The sequence below is a fragment of the Sander lucioperca genome, chromosome 15, assembly GCF_008315115.2.
Source record: "Sander lucioperca isolate FBNREF2018 chromosome 15, SLUC_FBN_1.2, whole genome shotgun sequence".
Lineage (NCBI taxonomy): Eukaryota > Metazoa > Chordata > Actinopteri > Perciformes > Percidae > Sander > Sander lucioperca.
In genome coordinates this window covers 29,624,669-29,648,511 of record NC_050187.1, presented here as the reverse complement: position 1 = coordinate 29,648,511, position 23,843 = coordinate 29,624,669, and the positions used below count along the sequence as shown (strand labels likewise).

The window sequence follows — 23,843 nt, the reverse complement described above, 5'->3', positions numbered from 1 at the left end:
CCTGGTGTGGTCTGATTGTGCACTTTATATGAATTACTTATTGTGTGTGTGTGTGTGTGTGTGTGTGTGTGTGTGTGTGTGTGTGTGTGTGTGTGTGTGTGTGTGTGTGTGTGTGTGTGTGTGTGTGATTGTAAATGCGAGAAAGAGAGACAGGTTAGAAATAGAGGTAATTTAGTTTTATCTAATTCATATGTCAATTTTAAGCGCACTGGCAGATTTTTCCTTTGAATTTTAAACACAGATGAAGGTAAAAGAGCAAATCAACAGAAGTGGCTGACGAATAGCTTTTGATGAACTCGTTAACTGTGTTTTAATGCCAGAGTATTGAGAGATGGTTCTCTCTGGAAATGATGATGGAGATGCTCAAAGATGACGACTTCGATGATTTCAGATATATGCAGCTTTATTCAATATTGAACAAATTCTCATGAGGGAGAACACAAGGTACATGCAGCATGGCACAGACCAAGTACTCTCTTCGAATCCTTCTCAACCTGACCATCTTATAGATCTTGAAAACCTTCACATCTGGAAACCCTTACATGATCTCATCATAACAACGATATATTCCCATAAGCTATATTGCGTCCAAACTAAATAAACGCAGTCCCTTTGTCTCGGTCCCAGGCACATTCAAATTCTTAATGCACTTGTCATGTAGGGAATCAAACTCAATATTTAGTTTTACACTTGGTATAGATCAGTATTTATTCCTTTACTTCACAAGAAATTAAGTTCCCATCCTTTGTCAAGTGAACTGGAATGTGGTACATAATCTAGAACAGATAGAGGATATAACTGGTTTGTGCATTTGTGTTTCTAAAGCTGTATTATTGATTGTTTTTGCCATTTGGAGAACACAAGTAGAAAACACACCTCTGATGTGTTACTGCCATAAAAAATAAAAATCAGCAAAAACGTTCTCAAACTATTTACACAACCAGCAGACACAACATTATCGTACACTATCCCAATTATCCTGTTGGACTTCTATGTCTGTCTTCTTTATAAAATGTAGGTCATTTTATTTTGGAATCCACTAACTCCTGAGAAACATATCTGGCATTTATAGCTGCTAGATGTTTAACCTTTTGCAGCTAGTCGCTAACTTTGGCCACATTTTGCACTAGTCAGTTGTTTTATCAGAGCTTGTTTGATTAAAACAGCTGCCTGCTGTGCGTCATTATCACTATAAGTGATCTGATCCATTGCTAAGATAAAATAAATATTAGTGGCACTTTAAACAGATGTAAGTGAATTTCTGAGTCTATTTTTTTCTAATTCTCTCACCTCTTTATAAACTGTCTAAAACTTGTACCCCATTTATATGAATGAAGAAGGGTCTCTTGTTGCAAGTCAGTCATTACACCCTGATCAAACTTGCGATATGCTGCCTTCAGATTTCTGACACTGATGTTAACACCCCCACCCCTGACACATTGCTACACCTCCTTACTAAACAGGTATGAACTTGTGAAAACACCAGAGACAGTCAACTGTCGAACAGAGTGCAGGCAAGTCAATCCCACTTAGTTTAAGTCATAAAGAGTCAAATTTGATTTATTTCTGCCGAGCCCACTGTGCAGAAACAAAACCTTCCCCAAAAAAAAAAAACACTTCTTTACATGTACTGCTTACATTCGTTAAAACCTAAACAAACAAAACAAACTTTATGTCACCAAAGGCTAAATGTCGCCGTGTTTCCTGGGACCTAGTCATATTACCTTATGTCCACCAGGGACCAAAACTTAGTAAATGTAGGTAAATTAAAAACACCATTACGAGGGTTTATTGCGAGTAAATATAGCACCTCAACCAAGAATCCAGGCTAATTAAAATATACTAGGACTCTTATCATTTGGGGACTTGTACTTATCTCTCATCTCTCACCTGGGGGCCTGTTCAAGGGGACATTTGTGTTCGAATTGCCGTCCTTTAAACACTTTCTTTAATCAAAGTTTGGTGTGGTATGTGGTGAATCAACACCACATATCTCACAAAAGTCAAGAGAAGGTAGACAGGGGGGATGCCTTCAAACAGCAACAAATTAAATCTCTCTTCCTGTCTGTCTCCTTCTTTAAAACTGTGTTGCAGTATCACCATGCTGGTGAGTCAAATTGAACACCTGTCCAACAAAGTCCATTTGTTCACTGTCTCACCTAACAGTGTACCTGGTACGACCAACTTCATAATGGAGCCAACCTCAACCTTTTGAGCAATTATGTTGCATCTAGATCTCAGCTATGCAGAGGTATTCTTTTTTTCTCGCATTTTTGCTGTTGGTTGGCTGTTCCATAACATTTCATTTCCGTTTAGCAACTCACACTGCTTTCCTCTGATACTTCATTTCATCATGTAGCCCTCTTCACTTTATATTCTGCTCCTCTCAAAGCCTATGAACATGATTGTGGAATGTAATTATCACAATAAAATTTTATACAGTACAGAAAAATAACTCAGATTTTTGTGCAGTGTGAAAACACAGCTGTGCAACAACACGTAGGGGAAAAGTAGCAGCAGGAGAACTTACTTGTCCAAGCATATTCTTTTATAGCTAACCAAAAACAATGATGCCAGTGGCCATATAATCTGGTAACAGTACCCGTTTTCAGTATCCACTGTGCGAAAGGACCAAACCTGACGAAGCAGGTTCTCTTCCAGATGTCACATTGGGCTAGTGTATCCTATTTAAAATTATGTATTTGGGATGGAGCAGATAACATGATGTGCTATAATTACTCTTTAGTTATGCAAAGCACTTTGAATTGCCTTGTTGCTAAAACGTGCTATATAAATAAAGCTGCCTTGCCGACCAGAACGATTCAAATCTAGGAGCATGTGGTTTGGTGTAGCCTTACTCAAGAAACCAAGCTAGAAACCTCTGGAAGCAGTTCAGACACGTGTAAGCATTAATGCCAAAAGAATAAAAAGGCAAATGTTTAGCAGGAAAACTTCCCTGATCTGAATCATTTTTAGGCACAATCTGGATGTTGTAGTCATACATGTGATAATTTAGTTCCTATACACATGCATGTAAGGGCCAAAACACAGATGCAACTTTTTGGGGGGCAGATGAAGATTCAAAGTTTGGCTCAAAGACACTACAGAAGGCTGGATGATTTAAATGGTCTCCAAGTCATCGGTCAGCTTTCTCTGCTCATTTCACTCCCTGCTGAAGTGTCCTTCAGAAAGACATTGTTTGCCATAGATTTCTCCTGGCTTCGTAGAAACTGATTTGTGGTGGATGCTGTAATTTGACCTCCCTGTGGGTTGAAATGCGTGACAACTTATTTCATCTTTAGTGATGTGTTAAAAAATGAATAACTTCCATCTTGTATTCTCTATTGTACTATATTTCAAACATTCAATACTATTGAAGACATCCACATAGTTTCCTGTCTTTACAAATAACTATCATCTTAGGGTAGCATTGGACGTCACACAAAATAATTTCTTACACAAAGCTGCATTTACAAATACCATACAAGGGATAAAAATTGATTTTTCATGCCTGGTAATTCAATTCACCTGATGGGGTCTCACAACAAAGGCCTTTTTAAAAAAAAATAAAAAAATAAATACGCCTTGAAATAGATTTCATTCTGAATCTCTGGCTACGCTCACCCTGAAGGCTTGTTCTGGTTTAGGCTCAACAATAGTCTGTGCTCTTCTTTCTCCCTTACTTTCTTGTTATTAACTTTCCATATTCATGTGACAATCAGATATGGCCTATGACCTGTATATGGCCAATATATATCACTTTGAATTATCACCAAGTGCCTCAAACTGTGAACATTTTCATTGAACATATGTTAAACATATTTCTGTTTGGTCTTTTCAGATTCCAACCACTGGAATGTGAGCTCTTCACCAGACATCTTTCAGCCAGCTGGAGAACTCTGATCCTTCTAATCTGAAAGCATTCAGAGTTTATCTCCAAGCATCCTGGACGGGTGAAATATTACACCCAATCTGGGACTATTCAACAGCTGTGGGAACATCAACACCTCTTCTTGAGAAAACCATACATTTAACAAATATATCTGCGATATATTCCCCCAAAACAATAACCTAACGAAAAATCTGGAGTTTTAGGTTAGTGCTTGGACTCTTCACAGTCCTTAAATTGACCCCAGTTACAGCTTCAAATTGTAAATACAGTACCAAAGAACAGTTAACTATAAAACAGAACCATAGCAAAAACATTATAACACCCAAAACCAGGATACCAGATTTCAGTTGTTGCAAATTTTAAGAAGTAGTCTTGACAGTCAGATAAGAGACATTACATTTTTTGTTACAATACAACATTTGACTAGATGTATCATTCAAATGAGAAGTGTGTGCAGGCCAAACAACCTTCATTAACACCCCTTTCTTTGACAGTTAGCTGTATTTATAGAGAATAATGTCAGTTAAGACTAGAGGTTTACATTACCATATTCTACTATGTGACGAGATGCCTTCACCCTGGCTGTTGCATTTAAACAAGTATGTTTTAACCCTTTGTGGCCCTGATTCACATTTTTTTAAATAAATCTCAATTACACACACCTTGTCTATATGTGGTGCACATCTAAATACATTTAAAATGAGGGTTTCTTTAATCTGCTTTTAAATGTGCATGTCATCCTCATATACAGCTTTGCTCTGACCCACAGACTACATTCTGCCTGACAACTTGCTCTCAAAGCAAAAGTAAATGTATCCCTTGTTATACACTAACACTTACTAACGGTAAAACTTAAAACCTTGTCTTTGCCAATTAAAGCACCACATCTGTGTCTGATTCTCTAATTTAATATGTTTCAATAAGCCTCAAGTCACATATTAAATTGTGGCTGTTCATTTGCAAGTAGGATTAGTAGTTTAGAACAAACACACAAATCTAACCTCTGAACTGTCCCTGCAGTAAATCAAAAACACAATTTCTGACTGCATAAATTGTTGTTACTGGTTTGTTGTCAGCCTTCTCCAGAGCACTTTCTTCTTCAACTCAATAACCTTTTCATCAACAAGGAAATTAAGTTTAATTCTAAAATGAGATATCTGCCAAATCAAAGAGGTGACACTTGCTGTAAAGAAACTGACTAGACTAATCTAAGAAATTGAGATTTTTAAAGGGTATTTGGTAATGAGAGTGTGACTGACAGGACCCCGGTGCACTGGATTATCTTCAATATATTGTAGATATACACATGAATTTTGGGTAATGGTTTTCGGCCATAATGGGAATGGAAGTGATGAATTTTCTGCATGCCATTAAATTTTGAGATATGAGGTGTCTTTAAGGCACTGACAGGTGGCTTACATTACTCATCTCAAAGTGCTCTTTCATATCCCCTTCAAATCCAGTCTTGATTTTCACCCCAGGTAGAGGGAAGAAAGAGGATTTTTTCCTTTCTTCCCTCTACGTGGGGTGAAAATGCAGTGTGTGTGTGTGTGTGTGTGTGTGTGTGTGTGTGTGTGTGTGTGTGTGTGTGTGTGTGTGTGTGTGTGTGTGTGTGTGTGTGTGTGTGTGTGTCCTGAACAGAAACAGAGAGGACAATTAGAACAGTGAGACAGAGAGAGAAACCAATTGGAGTCATGTACAGACTGGCAGAGTGGAGAGTGCCAGACGGAAAAACATTCAAACAGACTGATGCAGCCTGAGCACACACGCACAATTATATTCACACAGACATCCCAGTGTAGGCCATAATGTCATCGAGCCCTGTGCCATGTGCTGTGGTTTCTCAGCCTTGTACTGCCATCTAGTGTTGACATCAGTTGAATCTTTGAAGTTTTGTATTGTCAAATAGTTGTTCCAACTGAGTGACTTACTACAAACTAACCGCATCATAAAATGACCTAATTGGTCCTAGGCGAAACCTAATAAAGAACAAGTGACACATTGGTAAGAGCTGCAATAGTCTCGAAAGCTAACAAGGAAAATATGAACTAGACACTGGCATAAAATGTGTAGTTTGTATGACCAGCAGAGGGACCAGATTCCTAAGTCAGAACCACAGTATGTTCAGTTTAATGCCAAGTAAAAAAAACATTGAAAACGTTTCCCACAATGACTTTATCATGAACACTATTGTCATGAAGTCAAAGCATTAGGAAGGAGAGGTTATACTGCTGTATTTAGCAGTACAGCATGAGGCTGGCAGCACGGCAGGTTTCGTGAGCTGAAGTTCATTGCCCATGATACACATTACAGTGTTGTGATTGGTTGGGGTTTGCCCACCTTTTACTTTGCATCTTGTGTTAAGGAATTTACAAAGAGTGTCTGCTTCCACTGTTAATTGCATTCTCCTTTGGCACATCACTACAACTCTATCCCAGGGCAACATCTAAATCCTCGGATTGTTTTGCACAAAAATGTAAAAATTTGAAGAATATCGGCATACAATATTGTCCATCTGCAGAAAGAGGCAAGTACAGCTAGAATTTAAGAGAATACTGCTCCCACTTGAAATGCTTGAGCCACTTACCATGTGTAGTTTCTAGTTTTTGTTATTATTGAAAAAAATAAGAAAAAATTTAAATCGAATTAAAAGAACAAATTCTTATTCCATTGAATTTGAAGAAAATTAAACTTAATTAGCTTACTGAATTTAATCCAGGATCTCTGATTGGACCAAACAACAAATCCACTAGGCCTATTAATCTCTAGACTTTACTTTTAAAGAGCCCCTATTTACTCCTTTTCAGCATCATATTTGTACTCCTGGGGTCTCCTAGAATAGGTTTACATGCTTTGATGTTCAAATATGTTTCTCATAGTGCCCATCGCTGCAGTGCGTCCACCTGAAAAAACTGTCAGAGCTTTTGGCATAACATGGCACCTTAAGACGCAGTGAAACTTCAAACCTTTGTTGTCTTTGTGAGATGTGTAACTGGTCAGTTGTTCAGTCTGACACACACACTAGTGAGTTTCCTGTCATGGCATGCATGCTGGCAGGATGGTGGGTACAATGTGTCTGTGTTTATTTTCTGGAAGTAGCATGTGTGGACATGCTTCTCATTCCATCAGTGAGAGCTCTCAGCTGTCCTGTCTGCCTCCCTGTCTCTGTCCTGTCCCCTAAACTGTCCATCTGTCTGTCTTCACTCGTACCCCTGCGCTGTCTGTCGTCATGCCCTCTGCTTCTCCATCTCACTGATATAAGATGTTATACTGGAGTCATTACCATAAGAAAAACTTCCACATGTATGAGAAATGATGACAGTGTTGATTTGTGTATATTCAACACACACACACACACTCACATAGACTCCCAGCTGTCTCCTGTGCCTTGAAGTGTGCTGAGAGGTTGGGATGTTGTTGGGTGGGGGAGGTGGAGTGGAGAAACCAGAGCTCAGAGTTCACTTACTGAGCGATCAACCTTCCCAGTACTCACTTTAACTCCAAAGTGAGTGCTACAGCTTTAGTGCATATGTCTGCTTCTGTGTGTAGTCAGTTAGCTTGAGGTTAGCTTGCGACCTGCTAACTGGTTAACGACACATTAAAAACGGATGCTGTAGATTTCAGGGCCGTTTTCATAAACGTCTGGTGGAGAAATGAACCTCTCTAAGGTCCAGATCTTTCTGGCATGGATTCTCAGTCTACTTGCCGGTAAGTCTTCCTTCCTGTGTGTGTGTGTGTGTGTGTGTGTGTGTGTGTGTGTGTGTGTGTGTTGATATCAGAATCAGAATTATTACCAAGTAAGTTTTCACTTGCAAGGAATTTGCCTTGGTATCTTAGGTGCTTACAAATTAAAAAGTGAATAAACAAAGTACTGCAGTCAAGAACATAAATACAGAATATATATGTGTACATACATGTAAAAAGACAAATATGTACAGTATCAATATAGAAAGGGATTGCTGGGCTTGCTATGGCAGCACAGGTCCTAAAATTGTGGAATAAAGAGGTACTCTCGATGTAGTTATATTTTCTTTGACCAAAGTTCTTTGAACAATACTATTAACTAGGCTATAACTAAAATGACTAGTCTACGTTTTTTAGTTTCTTAGTGTTATGTATGTATTATTTAGGCATGCATGTTGCTAAATACATGTTCTCTGTAGAGAAAGTACTGATCTCTCCAGAGCCTGGTGTGTGGAGTGGCATTGCTCAGAAACAGGAGACAGCTTCCTGACACATGGCCTGGGAACCAAAAAAAAAAAGCTACAGTGCAGACTAGGGAATATGAATTAAATCCTCTATTCCCGTATATTTATTTTTATTTTCACGACATATATATACCGTGCTAAGTAAATTTTTTTGGAAAAAAAAAAAACCTTAAGGAAACAGTTTATGGATAAAACAAAGAATCACATAGGAATCTCTTGTTTGGGCTATTCCAGTGATTTAAATCAAACAAAAACGAACAAATCAAAGTGTTTCATCACAATGATGCAAAAATCATAAAGATACAATACTGCCATAAAGCGGACTCACTCATTGATTTGCAACAATTCCCACAATGGCCCAACAAAACTAAAGACATTAAAAGGCACAGCTACCATGATGTAAATAATATTAGGGAAAAGAATCATGATTTTTCTCTTCTACTATTCTGAATCGCATAATATATCATGATAGCGCCCACCCATACATGCATACCTGAAGAAGCATCTTACAACTGAATCTTTGAATTTGTGCATGTAACTTTCTGTGCAAAGCACTTCTAGAAATGAGTGTTAGCATTTGTTCTCTTCAGCTACCCTAAAATAGGCAACTCAGCATTGCTAGCATTCCTTGCTGCATTCTTATTTTAGGCATTTTCTGTAGCTGTTGTCCTCTTCAAGAGTGATTTATAGTTATCAGTGAGGAGGTATGGGTTCAGTGTCTTTGTTCAAGGACACTTGGACGGGACACATGCCTGTTGGTGCACACACTGTCTCTTGGGGGGGGGGAATTAAACGTGTGACCATTCAAATACTGGAACAGTCCAACAACCAGGCCTACCCTGCCATCTCCAAATCATGGATGACTTTACAGATGTGTAAGTCATCCGTATTATGCTTGATCATCTCTTTAACGATTTTCTCTATCATTTGAACACATGTTTTGCGCATCGCCTTCTTATCCTCATTCACTGATCCCTGCAAACTGATAAACTACACATTCATTAAATGCTCATACCCATGTATTTCACAAACTCTGCTTAGAAAGAAAAGACAGTATTTATAACAGAATGGGACTGCTTTATCTGGTAAGCAGCAAAAAGCAAATGAAGAGACCCTAACTTCAATTCCTGAAAACTTCTACTTAACATCAAATTAAATGATCCACTCATACCTGCCGTGAAGCATTGGGGTTTTTACAGTATCTCAAAAGAGGAAATGAAACCAAAACCGGAAGTTTGCCCAGTGTCCTCTGTGTTGATCACATGGCCATTACATTACACTTAAGAGTTCAAATAAAAGCTAAGAAAATTATCTTGACAAAGATTAATAACAGCTCTGAAAACGCTTAAATGCAGGTTGGAATGGACTGAATGAACTCTCCCTGATATACCAGTATTATGCAGTTTAACTTAAAATGGCTAGCGGAGAGTTTTGATCAGATCTTAACTGAAGGCGTTTTACATCCCGTAACTGCTTTTGTCAGTGCTTTATAAAATACTAATGTTTTATGTTCATGTTCAAGTCATTTTTCAATAACACGTATTGATTAGCTAATTTTTGTTCAGTGTTTATCTTTCACTTATTTCTATAATCAAATCATTCAGTGCTACACCAGCAAGATTAACAGTCTAACTATGAGTTTCACTAGTAAATTTACTTTAATTTATCCTTTGCAATTCAGTGACTTGGGTACTGGCACATTTTATTAAACACACTGGTGACAAATTGATGTGGTGGCCAGATAGAGGTGGTGTGACAGGGTGAATGGATGCAGCCTGTAAGACACCAGTTGGACATTATCTGCATCACTGCAGATGTGCAATAAAATGGTGCTCAGTAAATCTTTTGAAGGTCTTTATTCTCGGATGCTACACATCCCCTTTGGAAAATATTTACTAGCTCAAGCTTGCTTGTCGGTATATCAGAGATTATTCCAGCCTCCAAACATGACTGTTATGTATTGTGTTAAATAAATGAAGATCTTCAGATAGCATTACTTTAAAAAAAAAAATAAAAATAAAAATAAAAAAAATCACACTGTGGTCTTCCATGCCACTGTTTTGTAAGAGTAACTGCCATATTTAGTTATTGGTTGTGGCATCTTATTTTGTTAATGCATTTTCAGTCTTAATAAAGATCCAGTTAGATGTATTTATTTTATTTTGTTTTATTAAGGTTGTATTTAGTGAAGGTTGCCTAAGCATTTTTCCCATGATTGGGTGGTCAAACATAGAACAGATCGGTCTCTTTATGAGATAGTTACATGAAGAGAAACAGCAGAAATCTTTCAGTTATACACAAGATCAACAAGAAAATTCAGTTTTTGGTGTCAGCCAGAAACAATAACCAGTTTAGTGTTTGAGTAACAGATGTGACTGTCACACAGTCACAGCACAGACGCAATGCAATGATCAGAGTAAGCAAACTAGCCATCTATAGCCAACCATATCCATTAAACCTCGATCGAATGAATGAAGGCAACAATTCATGCCCGTTCTCTAAAAGGTTACAAAAGCAGACAAATAAGGCAATTTTAAGGATAAATGGCTAGTTCCTCATTTTTTAAAGCCCTGCTCAAATGCATTGTAACAGTAGGACCAATTCACTTTACTCAACAGCATTTTCCCAACCTCTCACAAGACATTTGGTCAAAAGCTTGCTTCACGCCCACAAAATCATAGACTCAAAATAATATACACACCCACACTTTTGTTCCTTTTTAGCTAGAAAGTGGCAGAAAATAGAAAGAGCTAGTTCGGTATCATGCGGAAATTGGAGTTGAGAGTAGGCAATGATTGACAGCTCCAAGTGGCTCCACTGTCCCGCCTTCCCTCCCATCTATTTTTGTATGTGTTAGCAGGACAACAGACAGGGAGCAGGCAGTCAATGACAGCCAGCCAGCGAAATGAACATCATTACTGTAAACAATAGGGTTGGATGAGGTCTACTGACTTGGCATACGACGACGTTGACAGTGAAACTTCACGATGGATGATGATATTGTTGTTCGGGGCGGGTGGGTTTGTCTTAAGGGCTACTCCCTATAAAAGGTGCTATGGTTTTCTGGTGCGTGATGTCCAGAAGCAGTACGCAATTACAACTATACAAACCAATGACGATAATTATTTTGGGATTATAATAGGGTATTCTGATTACATAAAACTTTGAGTGTGTGTGTGTGTGTGTGTGTGTCTCCTCTTGCTGTCTAAAGTTTCAGACTGAGTGTGGATTGCCAGCACTTTCCCAGTCTGGCAAGCAGCACTATGCTAATCTGCTGAGTCACCTTATAACAAAACTACACAATGTGTTTACTGTGATACATGAACAAAGGGGATGCGATAGTCCACTTGTAGTACAAAGTATAGCCTACTACAATAGTAGCGCCAACACGTGGGCAAGATAAAGACTCAAGTTATGTTAGTTCTGTCTTGAGAGCGGTTACCAGCCTATTGGAGACTGAAGGGTAATATTCAAATATGATAATTAAATAATATAAATAATAATGATATGCCTATTGTTTCTGGTAGAACCAGAACAGTATCTTAATATATTATCTGCTAACACTGATCATAGATACACATTTGCAAATATTCAAAAATAAATTGCAGTCAGAAACTCTTAAAAATCACATTTGAGGGATGTATTCCATCCGTATGTATCTGGCATTATCACATATTAACATCATCAAGTATCAGCGTCACAAATTCAGCATCGTTCAGGCTCTCTTATGTTCACAACAACAACAAAAGTGAAGCCTATGTAGATTTCACACCTCAACAGTTCTAAACAAGTACTCACCATTGCATTGTTTGTAAAATAGTTCAAGGTGTCAACTACTGCCAACATCTAGTCTGCTGATTTTTAGTTGATGATGTAATACACAAACAGAATAACCTGTTGGGATTATTTTAGCAACGTAAAAGGTCAAAAAGCAAGTCATACACAAAAAACACCAACTTTTAGCAGTACTAAAAAAAGTGTAAAACTGCCAAAAGAAAATCTGGCACAGTTTAAGCTCCCCACACAGATCAGCTGTAGTACAGATAAACACACTCTTGTCAATGCAATGCCTTGTAAAAGCCTGTTGGGGGCAGACAGGCCGACTCTGAGTAAGAATTATTATAATGAATTAATGAATAAATACATTAAGATATTTTCTGTTTTATGTCTCTAGTTCATCAGTAACCAACACGTGAAGCTGCTCTAGGCTGCATTGGGCTGTAGTAGGCTATATTTTTATGTTGAATATCCCATAGACCAAGCATAATTTATGGGTCATGGTCATAAAGTCATGGTTTAAAAAAAATAAATAAAAAGGCCTATAAGTCTGTTAGCTGGAAACACATTTTGTATGAAGAGGTGTTAAATGCAGGTTAACTGTTCTGAGCACTAACTGATCCAGACTTAATGTCAAGTGGTTTGTCAGGGCTGCTTTTCCCAAATACCCTCTTAACACTCAGATTAGGTTCCGCTCTATGGATTTATACAGAAACCTACTTGATCGCAGTGCCTAGACAGCTCATGGGACATGCAGTGCGGAGGCTTTTCACCAATATGGCATGCCAGTCACTTGACTGCTGTTGCGGTAGATCTGTCTGCATGTGCCTGTCCCTGCCTCTCTCTCTCATCTGATATTTCCTCGATCTTCCTGTCTTCCTACTTAAACTCTTGCAGTCACTTTGAAGGGTTTCAGGTTGCTGGTTGTAAGCCTGGGAAATGTTTGCTGTGTGAATCACAGTTAAAAGCAATGTGCTGGCCTCCCTCTCGCTTCAGCTGTGATTTTAGTTCCAGTGTGAAAACATTTGGTTGGACATGGGCGTCAGCTGGGTATGGCCACATGTCATACTGTGCACCTCAGCCAAAGTGAGCCAAAAATAAACTTTGTTATGAATGTGTGACCAGCACAAATATTGAACATCGCACATTATTGATTTTCGATCCAAGTAAAGTTTGAAGGTTTTTAACTCATTCACTTAAATCATTCAGTCTGATCCCCAACCTCTCTATCCATACATTTAGAAGATGAGACGTGTATAACAAAATAAAATAAAGTCTGACAGAATTGTGTATGTGTCCTAGGTCCAGTATCCTGCTCAGAGGATGAGACTCGTCTGGTGAAAAACCTATTTACTGGTTACAACAAGGTGGTTCGTCCCGTTAACCACTTCAGTGAAGCTGTAGTGGTCACCGTGGGACTGCAGCTAATACAGCTTATCAGTGTGGTAAGGGAAAGGGAAAGAGTTGATATTGGAAAGAGCTAAATAAAATAATTACTTTATGTAAGTGGCATGACATATTCACAACATTATCACTTGAGGCTTTTAGGCTTCCTCTAAATAACGATGTTAGTGAAGACCATCCATTACTCCATTTCATGAAGAAAGAAATTAAAGTCTGTCATACTAATATCATTTCTAAGAACGCACTAACATCTGTAATTCTGGTTTCACTTTGCAGACTTGTAAGAATTGTACTCTCCAGCAAAAACTGCTGCTGTTTCAGTAAAACATTTTACTACTTTAAACCCTGTGTACGGCACACATTTTATATATATATTTTTTATAAAGGCCACAATTTGTATAAATTTGCTAACTCAAAGAAATGTTCCAATTGCATTAACTAGTTCAAAACAAGGCAGCATTAGACAAGCTATTTGATGGATTGGAAACATAGCTTAATAGCTTAATAAGGCACGATTTAAGACCAGATATATTGGCAGCATGGTTTCACTTCACGATTGTTGTTAACTCAATGATGCTCCTTTACTTGAAGTTAAATATAGGATTCATCAAACTAATTTAAAATCAAATATAAAAATATATGGAAACAGTCCTATTCAGAGAAAAAGTCACAGCCATCTATGGATCACAAAACTAGAGCTATAATAGCAAATAATGCCACTGTCCTTGGTACTGAAATATAAAAGCCAGGTCTGAAAACCTAGTCAGTCTATACAGAAAGGATGAAATCGTAAGCACTGGCCAAATTGTGTGAAACACAAAATATTCTCCCAACACATAAGCATCTCTTTTCAATTACCATTTACAGTACACTCTAGCAACAAGGTTTATGTCACATGCAGACAGAAAGTCACAAGCTTTTAGACCATGTGATGGCATGGCAACCAAAATAATGTAAACATCATGCGTCAAAGACCAAGGCTACTACTCACATGAATCCAGCAACACTGTCTATGTCATGAGAACACAATGCAACAAGGTGACAGAGGCCAAATGACAATAGGCTCGGCTAAGCAGCCATGTATGCCTATGCGGTGTATGCCACCCATTCTTTAGCATCAGGGTCATAGCAAGCATATCATTTCAGTGATGGCACGGCAGCCGCAAAAAACACACATGAACAATGCAAATAAAGAGAAATTGCTCTTACTGTTTGTAGCTCTCCTTCTGGGTCCAGGCTGTAAAGAAGATGACCATGGTACTTCATAGTGTATGAAGTGGATAGTAGGGATGTAACAATGGATCGTGAGGCTTACGTGCAGTTTAGTGTCAAATTATTGTCCAAAAACTGAGTTTCCCAAATGATGAGAGTCTTATTTGAGACAAGTTAAGGTTAGGGTTAAGGTTAGGGGTAGGGTTAGGGTAGCACAGGTGGTTTAGCAGGTTCATAATTAATTAAGGACATTGTATGGGGAATTTGGGACACTAAACTGCACGTAGGACATTGTATGGGGAATTTGTGACACTAAACCAAGTGACACAAAGTTTACCACTGAAGTGGAGGCAACCTTTAAATTGATGTATGCCTTTTGAAGGGTATGCCACCCATAGAAACAGGAGTTAGAACATGCATATCTGCTCAGTCATGGCACTGCAGCCACAAAACACAAGCAGCACAATGCAAATATAAATTAATTGCTCTACTTCTGTGTCCAGGCACTGGGTCCAGACACTTCACAATGAATAGGCATTTAAAACTAAAACAATGTAAAGCCCTTGAACACCCACACAGGTGTTTTCAGATATTCTGGCTAATTAGAGCTCTGCTTAGGTTGAAGGTGGGCGGGAGCTTTGATGGGAATTTATTAGGCATCTTCATTCACCAAAAGTAATGATAAAAGGTGTAATTAATCAGTCTATACACACCTACACAGTCTTGGGGAGAGGTCTAATCAACCAGACTAACTGAAAACACCCGTGTTCAGACTAGAGCCTTTAAATAATTTTCAAGACGGAAATAAAACAACTAAACTTAGCTTTATCAGTACATTAGTAGACAAAATGGTTTAAAGTTTTCCAATGAAGTGGATGCATCAGTAAGATCAGAATCCTTTCAATTAATGTAGGTCTTTTGAAGGGTATGCTACCCATACTTTAGAACCAGGTTACGACAAGCATATCGTCTCAGTCATAGCACGGCGGCCAGAAAACACATGAAGCACAATGCAAATACAAATAAGTTGCTCTCTTACTGTTGTAGCTCTCCTTCTGGGTCCTTAGCTTTACCAGTCTGTAAAGATGTAGCTAGACCATGGCTGCAATTCGCTTGTCAAGTCCTTCGACGACACGTCTTACTACTCCTGTCTTCTCTTCTCTCCTCGTGTCGCAGTATCCATATTTTCCCCAAAAGACGTCAAGTGGACAGCAATTGCTAGCGTTAGCACTGTTGATGAAAAACTTTACTACTGGGAGCCAAAGCAGTCAATTTTCCCCGTTATCCTGCTGTTTTCATGTTAGCTAACCTTAATCACCGCAGAAAGGTGCGTGAGATCCTGAAAGCCTGTTCTTGCCCAGTTAGCGTTACAATCCCCTCCGAATAGCACACGGGAAGCTAAGTCTTCTCACAAGTTAGCCATGTTTCCACGGTAAAATGCGATTATTTTTACAGGTGGTTTGGTTTATAACATCATACCGCGGCTGGTGAGCAGCAAGGTGCTTTATCTCAAGTTTTTCTTCAAAAGGTAGACTTTTAAATGTGTGCTGTAAACGATAATTCACGTCGTTCATGGTTATGGCGGGTAACATTACCAACTTCTGCCAGTGCCAACTACCAGCCAATGATGACAACAGTGACAGTCGCAAATAGCCAATCAAATAGCAATTTTGTGCCATCTCCGTTCAATGGCTTTGAGCATGCGCACTGTTGTTTTCCCACGCACCAGGCCCTTGACATTGCGACCAAATTTAAATTAAAACACAACTGTTCTATCCAGTCACTGATCATAAATTGTAGAATAATGATAAATAACAACCGAGGATGTGTTATGTTATGCATTAATCCAGTCCAGACCTATATTCATTTCTAAATTGCTCAGTAGGCTACAACTAAAGCCACACTTTTGTCTGCTGCCAGCAGGTGGCGCAATGGTAAGGCGGTTGTGGCCATCTCAGAAAATGTTTTTCTTTGCTTTGACAATTTGGTGTAGAAAACTTTTTCAGCTGAAGTCACATTTCAGTTTGTTCAACCGTTAACCTTTAATTGAGCGATTCAAGAGCGTTTGCACTAAAATGGAGGGAAAACTTTGCCTCTATCTGTGCTTTTTATTGTTTTGTTCTAAACTAATCAAAATTACACAAGTCCATAATAACACAAAATACATGGTTATACGCATACAAATTAGATTGTGTCCTGAAATTTCACAAAAAAATGTACTGCTGTCTTTTTCTGCATCTCTCAGGATGAAGTTAACCAGATTGTGACCAGTAATGTCCGTCTCAGACAGGTAAATATGAATGTGTTGAATTCAGGACAAGAACAAAAATGTATGCTAACCATTTATTTAAAAATACAATAACAATGCTAACTAGGTCACAATATTTACACAAGAGGGTATGGTACATTGCAATACGTTTTTCAGAATCAGAATCAGAACAACTAATCTGCTGTAAAGTTTTTTTAGAACATTAGTAGACTAAATTATCTAAATATCCGGATTTTCACCCCAGCAATGGCTAGATGTGAACCTGAAGTGGAATCCAGATGAATACGGAGGTATCCGGAAGATAAGAGTCCCTTCAACCGACATATGGAAACCTGACCTGGTGCTATACAACAAGTAAACACACTCTCTTATATTCTCAAACACACTTTTACATTTAGCATTACTTAAACATCTTATACTGCTCCTCTCCTCTGTCCCTGTCCTGCTCTTCTACAGCGCTGATGGTGACTTTGCCATCATCCATGAAACTAAAGTCCTGTTGGAGTACACTGGGATGATAACATGGAACCCTCCAGCCATCTTTAAGAGTTACTGTGAGATTATCGTCCTCCATTTCCCATTTGACCTGCAGAACTGTAGCATGAAACTGGGAACCTGGACATATGATGGAAAGCTGGTCGTCATCAATCCAGTGAGTGTGACTTAGTGTCTGTTGTTCCAAATGACTACAGATTTAGTATCTACCCCCCCCCCCCAAAAAAAAAAACCAACAAACAATTAATTTAACCATCCTATCATTCCTGTCATAACACCATTAGTTCAACCCCAAATGCTCTTATCCCTTTTGTAATATATTGTTGGGCATTATGTCCTACTCTTCTGTCTTTTAGGACAGCGATCGGCCTGACCTCAGTAACTTTATGGAGTCGGGTGAATGGGTGTTAAAGGACTACAGGAGCTGGAAACACTGGGTTTACTACACCTGCTGTCCCGACACACCATACCTTGACATCACCTACCATTTTCTGATGCTGCGGCTGCCTCTCTATTTCATCGTCAACGTCATCATTCCCTGCATGCTGTTCTCTTTTCTCACCGGACTGGTCTTCTACCTGCCTACTGACTCCGGTACGTAGATCCTGGTGGGTTCTGAAGTGCATAGAAATGTGTCCAAAAAATGTTTTAAACTTTGATGGTGACTAAATAGAGTAGGTATGACCATACCCTATTTTCACCAGTTGGTACACATAACTTAGAGCTGGGCAATATATCGATATTATATTGATATCGTGATATGAGACTAGATATCGTCTTAGATTTTGGATATCGTAATATGGCGTAAGTGTGGTCTTTTCCTGGTTTTAAAGGCTGCATTACAGTAATGTGGTAATTTTCTGAACTTACCAGACTGTTGTTAACTGTTCTATTATTTTCCTTTACCCACTTAGTCATTATATCCACATTACTGATGATTATTTATCAAAAATCTCATTGTGTAAATATTTAGTGAAAGCACCAATAGACAACCCTACAATATCGCTGCGGTATCGATATCGAGGTATTTGGTCGAGGTATTTGGTCAACAATGGTCGTGATATTTGCTTTTCTCCGTATCGCCCAGCCCTAATGTAATTACATAATAACTCATTTCAAATGTACTTGGTCACATGTGGTACATATAAGATATGTATTACGAATGTGGAAACTGTGAAAAAGCACATGAAGTCAAATATTTCCAGGCCTTTTTTGGGCCACTTTCTTATGTGGAAAATCCATTAAATCTAATAAGATTTGGAAACCTGTGACAGATTGGAATGTTCCAGTCATTTGCTTGTACGACTATATTCCTATTCTTGGGTGTGATTCTGTAACACTAGATCATAAATAAAACACAAGTTAATGACAAGTTAGTCTTTTGTCCGGAAAGCCCTAACTGACCACCAGTTTCTTATATAAGAACTGTTTAAAAGTGTAAAAGTAGCCTGAACGTCTGTTTTTGTGTCCACCTCTCTGTCTCCAGGTGAAAAGATGACTCTCTCCATCTCTGTCCTGCTGTCTCTGACTGTCTTCCTGCTGGTTATTGTGGAGCTGATCCCTTCCACTTCCAGCGCTGTGCCTCTCATAGGGAAATACATGCTCTTCACTATGGTGTTTGTCATCGCCTCCATCATCATCACCGTCATCGTCATCAACACACATCACCGCTCGCCCAGCACGCACACCATGCCCGCCTGGATCCGCAAGGTTTACGTTTTGTTGTTGTTATCTACCTGCGATGCTTTAAAAAATGTTGTTGTATGTGACTGAATGAATGAAAGGAATTTAATCAATACCTGCATCTGTTTGTCTCTCAGGTCTTCATCGAAACCATTCCCAACATGATGTTCTTCTCAACAATGAAGCGTCCCAGTCAGGAGATCCGGCAGAAGAGGTTGTTCCCTACTGACATGGACATCTCTGACATCTCAGGCAAGGCTACAACTAGTCTCGCATTGCCAGAAACTTCCTCCACAGCGCTGCGAAGGAGGGTCTGGCTAGTCCACACAACATTCCGGGATTGGAGAAAAACATGCTCTGGTTTATTGGCATTTCTTTAAACCAATCACAATCGTCTTGTTTTGGTGGAACATGTGTACGTTCAAAAGTTGTTTTAGTCGTGCAACAGAAAACTCAGATTGGACAGATAGTCTAGCTAGCTGTCTGGATTTACCCTGCAGAGATCTGAGGAGCAGTTAACCATAGTCCTCAGAAATCCACCGGAGTTTAAAATTCCAACACAAAGAAAGCGGAAGGTAATGGACATCCGGCCGAAAAGAGTGCCATCCGGTGAAATTTCCGGCGCCACCGGAGTAATCCCAGAAGTGGAACATCGTGGACATAGACTAGGCTACAACTAAATGACAGAACCCACAATTTTTGACAGAGGACAAGTGGTAGCAGTATATGTTCTAGGCAGGGAGCCAGATTGTTTACACTCTGGAATGTTAGTGTAGCGTAACATGGAGGTGGTAATGTCAGTGGAAACGTTTTAGATAATGTGAGTCACAGAGATAATTCCAACTGATCCCAGATGTGAAGAAACACTAATTAAAACATGAAACTGCTGTAATATGCTTTATGATTAAAAAGCGGAATACACTACGTAAGTCAGAAACACGTTACCAGGATGCAGTATCTCTTTCTGTGCATCCCTACAACTACATCCTGTCTCTCCCCTGCAGGTAACCCCACCCCCACCAGTGTCACCTACCAGTCTCCCATCTCTAAAAACCCTGATGTCCGCAGCGCCATTGAAGGGGTGAAATACATCGCTGAGACCATGAAATCAGACGAGGAATCTAACAATGTAAGACAACGCCTGCATGGATAATGGACTATAAGTTTGTCAAATACATAAAACCATCCATGTTTATACAAAAAAACGAACTAAAATGCCTCTATCAAAGCTGCACAGTAGTCAAAATGTAGTATTTTAAAAATCTAAAATGTTATGCTGAATATTTTTATCTGCATCTTCTGTATCTGCATCAAAAGTAGTGATATATTATCATGAGTTAAATGTGCTATTCAATTGATCAAATTTGAAGACACATTTTTACTCTCTTGCTTTTAACTCCCTTTGATTCCTAATGTTTTTTTGTTTTTTGTTTTTTAAAGATTCAGAGCTATGAACTGAACTCAACTTTTTCTTATCTTTTTGTATTTACAAACGTTGTTCCATTGCTTTATTCTATGTTACATTATTTAATTCTACCTTTGCCTATACTATATATATTGTATACTATACTCATGGTACCTTGCACAATTGATTATGTATCTTTATGGCATACCGTTTTTGCCTTCCCTGCTCTACCTGTAAAGCACTTTGGGTCAACTGTTGTTCGTTTAAAATGTGCTATATAAATAAAATGACTTGACTTGATTGCAGTAGCAAAAATAGCAAAGATTTAATTCAATTTCACAGTGACTTCCTAAATTCTTGTCACCATGAGGTTGCCTTGCAACTAGCATAGACTCACTCAGCCCTGACAAAGAAATGGTCCAGCACATAACCCCCCCCGTACAACCACAACTTGTCCTTGTATAATTAGTTGTTTGTATGAATTAAACAAACAAGGTAAAATGTGTTGTTAGCATAGACAGTAAAAAAAGGAGAGGTAGGTTGTTAGTGAGCTTTAGAGGTGCTGGTAGGCATTTTATTTTTTACTTCTGGCAGAGCCAGGGTGGCTTTTTACCTGTTTTCACTCTTTGTGCTGGGCTAAGCTAACCAGCTGCTTTCTCTAGCTTCAGAGTTTTATCAATGTTCCGTTCCCTCTGCCAATAAGCATACGTATCCAAACGTCAAACAAATATCCTGCTAACTAGACAAACTGTGATGTTCACTGGTACTGGCAGACTTGAACCCAAAAGCACTTTATTGTCTTCTCAATGTCTCTTGTGTGTCTGTAAAGCAAACTTTAAAACATAAAGCAGCAAACCAATATATAAATCCTATTACACTTTTACGTCTCGTTCCAGGCAGCAGAGGAGTGGAAGTTTGTTGCCATGGTTTTGGACCACATCCTGCTCTGTGTTTTCATGGCCGTGTGCATCATCGGGACACTTGCCGTCTTTGCTGGGAGACTCATCGAGCTCAACATGCTGTAGAGGCCTGACCCACGAAGGAGTACGTCTGTTGTCAGAGCAGTCGTCACACTTGGAGAGGCACTCTTGTGTCACCTTTGAATGTGCATGTTTGTATTTAATGAAATTGAGACTGCAGTAAAGCTTGCATCTTAAAGGCATGATTGTGATCTACATGGGTCATACTTGAAGTTATTCTTGTTTATTATTTTAGTTTTTGTACAGTGTTTAATTGCTGTGATTCACTATGGTGAGTGTATGTTATCACTCTCATGTAAAAGCCATAACAGTAAAAATGTATTTGTTTTGCCTTTTTTGGCAGCTTGGTTTAAGGTTGGGGTCTGAGGATTTTCTTAAATGTTAAAACAGACTTTTAACATGAGATCATGTCCGCTGTGCTGATGATCAACTGAGAATGGAAGCTGTATAGCAAATACATGCACTGTCTACTAACATTCTCCATCCCATTATTGTACTGTAGGTCAGTCGAGGGCTTCAGTTTAGAGTGATTGCCTACATAGAAACCTGTGTTCAGTTTGTTCAAAACAGAGCTACGAATTTTCTTTTATTTCAATCCAACTTTATTGCCAGTTGTATAGACTGAGTCTGGTTGAGGACATAGACTTGGTCTTTGAGTGCAGGCAAGATATAGTCCTGCTTGGAAGTTGGGTTGTTTTGTTTTGCCTGACACTCACTTGACTTCTAAACTTCTCATTTATATTTATGGGTTAAGGTTATGAATTGTGTAAATATGGCTTAATGGCAAGGTTTGCTTTGTCACTGCATGTAAATTCCTCTTTACTCTGTTGAACAGTTTGTTAAGAGCTCATTAGTTTTTAATATTGTTTCGATAAATGATTTTCAACCACATTGAAGGACTATGGTTGAAAATCAGTTTGAACTGATCTGCCGCTTTAAAAAAATCTAGTTTTCAGTGAAAATCTGTAAAAAAAAAAAAAAACTAAAAACAACAGACCTGTTGTATGTAGAGTTACTGGTAAATGGAGAGCCAATAAAGGCATGGAGTCTATAAAGTTTTATTAAAGCTATAGTGCTTAGTTTCTGTCGCCCCCATGAGGAATTCTAAGTAATGACAACAAAACTGTCGGCGCGTCCACATGATACAAGCCTTACGTAATCACCCCCCCTCCTCCACACAGTTGCTAGTAGCCAAGGAGGACACGGAGGATTAAAAAAACATGATGGACTTTTCAGAAGAGGTCATTATCTTCACTTGAGCTTCTGTGCCGAAATGTCACCGGACGACACAATCCTCTGAACATAGCCATACTGAGAAATACAGAGAGAGTTGTGTGGAGCTAATAGTCTTAATTAGCTTTGTAGCAACTCATTTGGCAACGGCTTGAATGTAACGGACGTTCATTAATATCAAAAAGTTACGCACTAAAGCTTTAAGTTACCATACATCAAAATATCAAAATGATCGTTTAAATAAATAAGGTCAAATAATGTTAACTCCTTTCAGGAACATGGGATTTATGCTGATAAGAGGTGTGTTATGTGCAGCTTTAATTGTGTCGTAACAAATAAAATAAACAGTGACATAGCAAAGGAAGATTTGTAAAGCAATATCACAGCTGTAGTGTGGCTGCCTGTGTAAACAGCAACCAGCTGAAGACAACTTGATTTATTTTGCAGCTGTGATTCCATATGATAAAAGAACATCCATTTGGTTTGGTTTAATTATACAATAAAGTTCTGCTGTCATATTGCGCTGTTCTTTTTTTCCTTTCTTTTTTTTTAACATTTGCAGTTATGTAGATGTGAATTACAGTGAAAAAATAAAATACATTATTACTTTCTACCATTTTATCTTAAATTATTGTTTTATCATAAGGTATTGTATGTAAGTGAGTTATTACTTATCCTTCATAGCAGGCCAAAAATCTAATTTGATTGTGCAATTTGTAGGTCGCAATTTTCTTGACAAATTAACTTTTTTCCCCAGGAAAAAAACGCTATGTTGTTTGATTTGGATACAACTTAAAGGGGAACTATGCAGTTTTTTTTAGCTTAATTTACCTTAACTGAACAGCTTCGGAGTCATTGGAATGGTTATATGACTTTTTTCGAGTTGAATGGTGGTCGTCTCGCTCCCCCCTAGCGCCTGTGAGCTGAAAAATCACCCTTGCAACCTTTGGCCGGCGAGTCGCCAGCCTCAGCATCAGGAAGTATGGCGTGATATCAGATCTCGCGATGCAACGAATTGCTTCACGGCACTGCACACATACACCCATTCAGGAACCAGCTAGCTATAAGAACAAGGTAGCGATGGAGTTTTTCACACTATCGCCATGGCTGAGCCGGCAAAAAAGAAGCAGAAAGCTAGGAAAGCATTGTCGGAGGAACAGAGAAAGAGGAAACGGCAGACTGACCGAGCGAGGAGTCAGACACGAGTAAATATAGGAGCTGCCAAATATCTATTCCGAAGCTGTAGGGGGAGCTCTGGCAAAACTGCATAGCGCCCCTTTAAAAA

The 23,843-nt window shown here is 38.8% G+C and overlaps 1 protein-coding gene and 1 long non-coding RNA gene across 4 annotated transcripts in view; one reads left to right on the top strand and one right to left on the bottom strand.

Annotated features, from left to right (window-relative positions):
- Positions 1 to 16,077, bottom strand: part of LOC118493258 — a 185,462-nt gene extending 169,385 nt beyond the window's left edge. Inside the window, exon 1 of the long non-coding RNA XR_004895262.1 lies at positions 15,533 to 16,077. This is a non-coding gene — a long non-coding RNA (uncharacterized LOC118493258). The remainder of the gene's footprint in view (positions 1 to 15,532) is intronic.
- On the top strand, positions 7,334 to 21,537 carry chrna1 (cholinergic receptor, nicotinic, alpha 1 (muscle)). Of its 3 annotated transcripts, XM_031316131.2 has the most exons (10): positions 7,334 to 7,600; positions 13,180 to 13,322; positions 16,739 to 16,783; positions 17,007 to 17,116; positions 17,219 to 17,414; positions 17,614 to 17,851; positions 18,744 to 18,967; positions 19,078 to 19,192; positions 19,945 to 20,069; positions 21,242 to 21,537. In XM_031316131.2, exons 1-10 carry the CDS (start codon positions 7,546 to 7,548, stop codon positions 21,368 to 21,370), a joined length of 1,380 nt encoding a protein of 459 aa, XP_031171991.1. In that variant the 5' UTR covers positions 7,334 to 7,545; the 3' UTR covers positions 21,371 to 21,537. The 3 variants fall into 3 exon arrangements, with proteins under 3 accessions (XP_031171991.1, XP_035848557.1, XP_031171992.1); XM_035992664.1 differs by lacking the exons at positions 7,334 to 7,600; positions 13,180 to 13,322 and adding an exon at positions 15,185 to 15,515; XM_031316132.2 differs by lacking the exons at positions 7,334 to 7,600; positions 13,180 to 13,322 and adding an exon at positions 16,363 to 16,427.
- The last annotated feature ends 2,306 nt before the right edge of the window (positions 21,538 to 23,843 follow it).

Bases quoted from the DNA above. Each gene is read 5' to 3' on its own strand.
- chrna1 (XM_031316131.2), top strand. From the start codon at position 7,546: ATGAACCTCTCTAAGGTCCAGATCTTTCTGGCATGGATTCTCAGTCTA. The intron at 16,784-17,006 runs GTAAATATGAAT...TTTTCACCCCAG, and splicing joins GTAATGTCCGTCTCAGACAG to CAATGGCTAGATGTGAACCT. The intron at 17,415-17,613 runs GTGAGTGTGACT...TCTGTCTTTTAG, and splicing joins AGCTGGTCGTCATCAATCCA to GACAGCGATCGGCCTGACCT.